Genomic DNA, 7,528 nt, shown 5'->3' with positions numbered 1-7,528 from the left:
GAGAGAGACAGAGAGAGAGAGAGAGACAGAGCGAGAGAGAGAGCTGTGTGGTTGGTACTTTCCCAGTACAGAAATATGCAGTAAATATAGAATGTGAAACTAACCTGACCGCCCTCTAGAAGCGTAGGGGAGAGCGGGACACACCTCAACACTTTTTGTAAAGTTTTGTAGAGCTTGTGTAAATCCACATGGAGGTTCAGAGTATTTTTTCCCCCACAAATGTCACACTTGTCTAGTACAAATATGTGGTTTTGTTTCATGAATACAGTGTACACGTTTTTTCTTTATTTACCCCAAAAGAATGGAAGTGAAATGTGACAACATGCCCCATGGGTGTAACATCTGAGGGGCACGTTGTAACATGACTATATGACAGCTTAAAATGTTACCTGATCTAATATATATATATATATATATATATATATATATACTCATTCAGAGCAGTTTTTCAGTTAACATTCTAGGTTGCTAGCTGTGACATTATACAACTGACCTTTGATACCTAACTTTTATACATTTATGGAGTCAATATCCGTGGTCTAGTCATTGTATGCTCTGTATATCAGTAACTAGAAAAGTTTCGAGTCAAAGGTTCAGTAATGCAAATATGTGTTTTCTCTAGTTGTTTTGTATGGTTGTTTCAAACAGGAGAATACTGAATTAGGAACACACAAAATAGTCATAGTTTCTCAAAATGGGGACATAAAAGCCACTTTTAGAAATAAAACTATACATTGGTATAATCTTGTGTCTTCATAGGAACCCATTTGTTGATCATGAGTGCTGGAGACAGTGATGACGGCTCTGCCAGTATGAGCGGTTCAAAAGAGGACCTTCACTCTGAACGGTGAGGACAATGAAGAAGTCACATACATTTCAAGATCAATTTGGCTTTGTATTGATTTAGTGGCATTTATTGTAAAGATGGCATTTCAGCAGAACAGGCTTCATTCATCCACTGAAATCACCAAAAACCAGCTGTATTAAACACACAGACCTAAACAAGGAAAACTAACACTAGTGAGGAGAAAAGATCATGCTGCATTTGAGACACACACACACACACACACACACACACACACACAAAGAGAGACTTGCTTTGAGATGTTTGATATGTACAGTATAGCTACAGATATAGCACTATGCTTTCATATTACACTTAAATGCAGACACCAGTTCCATTTCATGACCTTTGGCATATACAGGAAAACAATTTTGTTAAAGAAATTAAATGTATTAATTCAGTTTTGTTCAGAAATAGAAAATACAATATACCAGTTTTGCAAATATTTTCAGTCCCTGAATATTTTTTATATATTTTTAATATTTTTATATACATTCCCCATTTTTCCCCTTAGAACCAAACAGGAGAGATCAGACTCACCGACATCATCACATCTGTCTCTAAAGAGTGGGAGATCAATTCCATTACCAATGAACTTCAGTGATGAAGAACAGAGAAATAAAGAAAGGTTTGTCTAATGAAACATTTACAGTAAAGTTAACATGAAAGAGGAAAAATATAAACTTTCATATGAAAACACTCATTTACATGAGTAGTCAAGTGACAAACCTTCTGTTTTACTCATAGAACCAAACAGGAGAGATCAGACTCACCGACATCATCATATCTGTCTTTGAGAAGTGGGAGATCGATTCCATTACCAATGAACTTCAGCAGTGAAGCACAGAGAAATAAAGAAAGGTTTGTCTAATGAAACATTTACAAAGAAGTTAGCATGCATATAAGAAAACATGCTGAGATAGTTATAAATGATTATATAATTAAAAACAAATTATCAACTTAAGTTTAAGTGAACTGATTAATACTGAATATTCCTGCAGAAAGCTGTGTGTGGAAGACACAGAAGAGCAGACAGAGTCCACACCTGCTAAAGGAGTCTGTCAGCGGCACCACAGAGATCTGGAAGTGTTCTGTAAGACAGATAACATGCACATCTGTGCCAAATGTGTGGGCCAAGAGCACCAAGGACACAGTAAAATCTATACTGTGGTTAGTTTTTTATTGTAATATCCATGCTGTTATCCAACAGAAAATTTAATATATTTAGAGATCTTTAGACCTCTGAACTGGAGGCATTTGTATTATATAATTCATGGTTGATAACCATTGTTCTGTTGGATACTGTTGTGTTTTACCACAGAAACCTAATGTGCCAGACAGTCAAACCCTGCTCCATCAGGTCTTGAGAAACATGAGGTCAGAAGACTTCAAAACTTTCTGTCAGCGGCACCACAGAGATCTGGAAGTGTTCTGTAAGACAGATAACATGCACATCTGTGCCAAATGTGTGGGGCAAATGTTGCTGTGAATATAGTGGAGTGCTTTGGAGGAGAGACAGCACTGAGAATCACATTACACTTCCAGGCAAATGGTGAGACTATTATTTAATTGAACTTAAAATTATATACATAATTATATATATTTTCACTGCATCTAAACAGCTCTTATTTTCACCTAGTTAATCCACTTCAAAAAATCACACAAGCCAATAAAGCAAAACTTCAGGACAAATGTCAGCATATAAACGAAGGAAATTCATCTCAAGGTAAACAGAGTTTATTGAAGGAGATCTACACGGATCTGTACATGACAGAGGGTGGAAGTGGAGAGATAAATAACGAACATGAGGTGTTGAGGAATGAACTGATTTCACAAAGCAGAACCACTCCAGAAAGTCCTCTCACATGTAATGACATCTTCAAGACGCTGCCAGGACAAAGCAAAAGCAAACAAATCAGAACAGTCCTGACGATGGGTATATTTGGTATTGGAAAGCACGTGTCGGTGCAGAGGTTCATTCTAGACTGGGTGGATGGAAAAGCAAACCAAGATATTAATGTCATCATCTATCTAAAATTCCGTGAGCTCAACCAGAAAAAGGGGAGCTGCAGTCTTCTACAGCTTATTCAGCAATATGCTCCTGAGCTGAAAGAAGCAGATCTTCAAGAAATTAAAGTGCTTTTTATTTTAGATGGCTTAGAGGTCTGTCAGTATCCTCTTGATTTCCATAATAATGACTACTGCTCTGATATAAATGAGAACGTTCCTGTGGATGTGCTGCTTACAAACCTCATCAAGGGGAATCTGCTTCCCTCAGCTCTCCTCTGGATAACCACAAGACCATCAACAGCCAGTCGGATCCCTCTTGAGTGTGTCCATCGGGTCACAGAGATTCAAGGGTTTAATGATCATCAAAAGGAAACATACTTCAGGAAGAAAATCAGTGATCAGAAGCTAGCGAATGAAATCATCACACACATCAAATCATGTCGGAGCCTCTACATCATGTGCCACATGCCCATCTTCTGCTGGATTTCTGCCACTGTGCTAGAAAATATGATGAGTAATGGAAACTCTGATCAGATACCCAGAACTCTGACTGAGATGTTCACTCGCTTCCTGCTCATTCAGATCAGCATCAAGCATAAGAAGTTTAATGGAGCTGATGTTGATAACCCAGAGAAACTCTCTGAATTTGACAAAACATTGATTCTGAAACTAGGAGAACTGGCTTTCCAGCAACTGGAGAAGGGCAATTTGATTTTCCAAGAAGAGGATCTGATAAAGAGTGGCTTAGATGTCGGTAAAGTCACAGAGTATTCAGTGTGCACAGAGATGTTCAGAGAAGAGCTGGGATTGTACAGGGAGAAGGTCTACAGCTTTGTGCATGTGAGCTACCAGGAGTATCTGGCAGCGATATATGCTCACTTTGCATGTGTCAATGATGGGAAAAATGTTCTTGACATAAATGGATCAACAGATCTTTCTGATGTCCATCAGAGTGCACTGAATAAAGCTTTGAAGAGTGAAAATGGACATCTTGACCTCTTCCTTCGCTTCCTTTTTGGTCTTTCTGTTGACCCTAACCGCACTCTCCTGCAAGACCTTCTCACCAAAGACAGTTCAAGTAAACCCTGTGTAGACAAAAACATGACAGTGCATTTCATCCAAGAGAAGATCAAACAGGAACAGTCACCAGAGAGAATCATCAATCTGTTCCACTGTTTAAATGAGCTGAATGACAACACTCTTGTTAAAGAAATCCAGACTGCCATGAAATCAGGAACGCTCTTGGGTAGCGAGCTGGAGCCCGAGCAGTGGTCAGCACTGGCTTATGTCTTGCTGAAATCTGGAGAGCAATTAGATGAGTTTGACATGAAGAAATTTCACACATCGACAGCAAACCAGCTCAGACTGCTGCCGGTGCTCAGGATCTGCAAAAGGGCCAGGTCAGTTCATTAATTGTTTATAATATATACACTGCTATACCTCCAGATATTTTGGGAACCTTGTTTTCTCTACATGCCCATTAAAAGTGTTATTTAAACAAAATTTAGACAAGTGAACTGAGACTTCCTTTTCCACATTTAAGGAACAATATGAATGGATTGTCTGAATAACCTTAGTCACTGAGCATTAATTCAAACAAACAAAAATAAATAAAACATAAAATGTATTCTCGTTTACAGATTGGATTGTTGCGATCTTTCAGTTGAGTCCTGTAGAATAGTAGCATCAGCTTTGCAGTCAGTCAATTCACCCTTGAGAGAGCTGGATCTGAGCAACAATAAACTAGACAAGTCTGCAGTGAACATCCTCTTGACTGGTCTAACAGATCCACATTGCCAATTGGAAATAATCAGGTAAGTAGTGTACGTAGTCATTTCTTGCACAGACTCATTTTTGCTTCATTAATATGTTTTAGACATGAAGAAGGACTACTTTGATCAAAATGTGTAAAATTATGTACTACAAGGAAGGGGTGTTTCCTCTTAGTAGACAAAGAAGGCAGTGGGAATATTACAAAATTGCATTGTTCTGACCAGCCATAGATACAGTAAGTAACTTGTATAAACCAAAAGTGATAGATTTGACCACTGATTTTTTTTCTTGTGCCTTCACAGTAGAACTGCAATTGTAAAAAAGTAGAAAAAAAAAAAGATTAGACAAAACCACGAGCAAATGGTTACTGCTCATTGATTAGTTGCTGTATCTGCTTTCTGTTTCTGCATCTCAGTCTGGCTGGCTGTAATTTCCCATCAGCATTCTGTTCAAATTTGGTCTCAGCTATCCAATCAGCAAACTCACACCTGGGAAGACTGGATCTGAGTTACAATAAGATAAGTGATACGGGAATGAATAAGCTCTGTGATGGACTAATTAGTCCATACTGTAGACTTCAGAAACTCAAGTAAGTATGGTCTTGTTGGTAAGAGCGTTTAGATTTGTCATTGGCTAAGTTGGTATGTGATGTAATCAGCCTCTTTCAACAGGTTAAAGCGGTGTGGTCTCACAAAGAAAAGCTGTGTATATCTAGTAACAGTTATGAAATCTAACTCACACTTGAGGGAGCTGGAGCTGAAAAGCAATGATCTGCAGGATTCAGGAGTGAAGCACCTCTCAATAGGACTACAGGATCCACAATGCAAATTAGAGATACTGGGGTAAATTATGACAATTACTGTATTATAATATTAGCAGAAAATATCATCTGTAGTTATTCTATTAGAGGTTCTTGCATGCATCAATATGACTTTTGTTCATACCTAAGGTTAGAGAATTGAAAAATCCTTAAGCGTTAAGCATGAACTACGCATCTAAAAGGTGTGCTGTTTCTAAACGACCTGACTTACAGTGAAACAGGCAAAGACGCAGACTGCACTGACAAGTCACACAGTTCTAACTAATTAGCCGGAACATGCAAGCAACCAGTAAAGAAATAAAAAACACTCAAAACACCTTTGCAACTGCATAAAACACTGTCAACCACTTACAACACCAAAGCATCATGGTGGCAAATTTTGCATTGGGACTGTGTGGTAAGGTGTAAAACACATTTGACAGAGTGATTTGTAATGATCGAAAAAGTACTTGGGTTCATTTTGGAGTCTGGTTTTTATTGTAACTTTGGAATCAGTTGCTCTAGAACAGAGTTTCCAGATCCAGGTCCTGGAGTGCTCCCAACTCTGCACATTCTGTAATAAAACACACGATCCAACTCGTCAGCATGTTAGTAGAGAATCCAAGACCTGAAATGGTTTTGTCAGATGAGAGAGACATCCACAATCCTGCTGGGAACTGCTGCTCTAAAAACACTCTTCTTTTTAACATTACCTGCAGACTGTCGGGGTGTATGATCACAGAGGTGGGCTGCAGATCACTGGCCTCAGCTCTCACCTCAAACACTGGTCATCTGAGAGAACTGGATCTGAGCTACAACCACCCTGGAGACTTAGGAGTGAAACTGCTCTACGCTAAAAAAGATGATCCAAGCTGTAAACTGGAGACACTACAGTATGTGCTTATTTTGATTTACATAATATTACATGTAGGGATTTTGACATTATAGTTTGACACTATGATCATATTTGTTCTGCTCATTATCTTTATGGATAAGTTTCTACATTATTGCAAGCTTTATTTTAAATGCTGCTCTTTTAGCAGTTCTTTGTATTTTAAATCTCAGTGTGTTTGCTTTCCCTCAGTGTTGAGAAAGGAGGAGAATTTCGGATGAAACCAGGTCTGAGAAAATGTAGGTATTTTATGCAAAGGCACAAAATAGAACTTTATATTTAATTTCAAAACATATAATCAACTTTTATATGGGAAAAGAAACTCCTCTGTTTTTAATGTCAGCTGATGTGTTAGTCAGGTGACGCCTATGACATGTATACAGGGCATAACTGCATTTCAGCCAATCACATTCAGATCTGCCTCCATTTCAGTATACAGTGCTCACATTTCACAATCCAGTAATAAAGAGTGTGGATAAAATCAAGTCTCAACCTATGTTTTTTTTTCTTTTTTGATAGTCATTTTAATTAGAATAACATCACAATATGGAAGCAAATTTAAATAACCAGTGAAAACAAATGCCCTGTTTTCTGCAGATGTCTGTCAGCTCACAGTGGATCTAAACACAGTACATCCACGCCTAAAACTTTCTAATGGAAACCAGAAAATAACCGAAACTATAGTGGAGCAGAAATATCCTGATCATCTGGACAGGTTCAAGCTGTATCCCCAGGCCATGTGCAGAGAGGCTCTGACTGATCGCTGTTACTTTGAGGTGGAGTGTGATGGTGGAGTTGGAGTGGGAGTGGCCTATAAGACTCCAGATAGAAAAGTGAATATAATGGGAGTTAATAACCCGTTCCCTGCTCTGCTCTGTCAGGATGGCAAACTGAAACTGTGGCAGGATAATGATATTACTTGTGAGTTCCCTGTGTCTGCTCGGTCTAGAAGAGTAGGAGTTTATGTGGACTTGGAACATGGAAGTTTGTCATATTACAGCATTCGTAATGACAGCCTAACTCACCTGCACACGCACCACACTACTTTCAAAGACTGCTTATATACAGGGTTTACTTTTCTGCCTGACTCCTCAGTGACTCTGTGTGAGATGGCATAGACCCTGAGAGTGAGCAGATATTTCAAAAGGAAGTTAGACATGTTGTATGTATATACAGGTGCATCTCAATAAATTAGAATGTCGTGGGAAAG

At 38.6% G+C, this 7,528-nt stretch overlaps 1 protein-coding gene across 1 annotated transcript in view; it reads left to right on the top strand.

Moving 5' to 3' along the window:
• LOC107663793 (NACHT, LRR and PYD domains-containing protein 12) overlaps positions 1-7,522 on the top strand; it is a 9,207-nt gene extending 1,685 nt beyond the window's left edge. The window contains exons 2-14 of the mRNA XM_016454123.1: positions 760-847; positions 1,359-1,472; positions 1,592-1,705; positions 1,846-2,014; positions 2,166-2,277; positions 2,313-2,396; positions 2,484-4,254; positions 4,495-4,668; positions 5,043-5,216; positions 5,299-5,469; positions 6,146-6,319; positions 6,511-6,557; positions 6,916-7,522. Coding sequence (XP_016309609.1) covers positions 777-847; positions 1,359-1,472; positions 1,592-1,705; positions 1,846-2,014; positions 2,166-2,277; positions 2,313-2,396; positions 2,484-4,254; positions 4,495-4,668; positions 5,043-5,216; positions 5,299-5,469; positions 6,146-6,319; positions 6,511-6,557; positions 6,916-7,436 — 3,696 coding nt within the window. The 5' untranslated portion in view covers positions 760-776 and the 3' untranslated portion in view covers positions 7,437-7,522. The remainder of the gene's footprint in view (positions 1-759; positions 848-1,358; positions 1,473-1,591; positions 1,706-1,845; positions 2,015-2,165; positions 2,278-2,312; positions 2,397-2,483; positions 4,255-4,494; positions 4,669-5,042; positions 5,217-5,298; positions 5,470-6,145; positions 6,320-6,510; positions 6,558-6,915) is intronic.
• The last annotated feature ends 6 nt before the right edge of the window (positions 7,523-7,528 follow it).

This window comes from Sinocyclocheilus anshuiensis, unplaced genomic scaffold (genome assembly GCF_001515605.1).
Source record: "Sinocyclocheilus anshuiensis isolate Anshui unplaced genomic scaffold, SAMN03320099.WGS_v1.1 scaffold187, whole genome shotgun sequence".
Taxonomy (NCBI): domain Eukaryota; kingdom Metazoa; phylum Chordata; class Actinopteri; order Cypriniformes; family Cyprinidae; genus Sinocyclocheilus; species Sinocyclocheilus anshuiensis.
The sequence above is the reverse complement of the archived record's forward strand: the minus strand, read 5'-3'. Positions and strand labels throughout refer to the sequence as shown.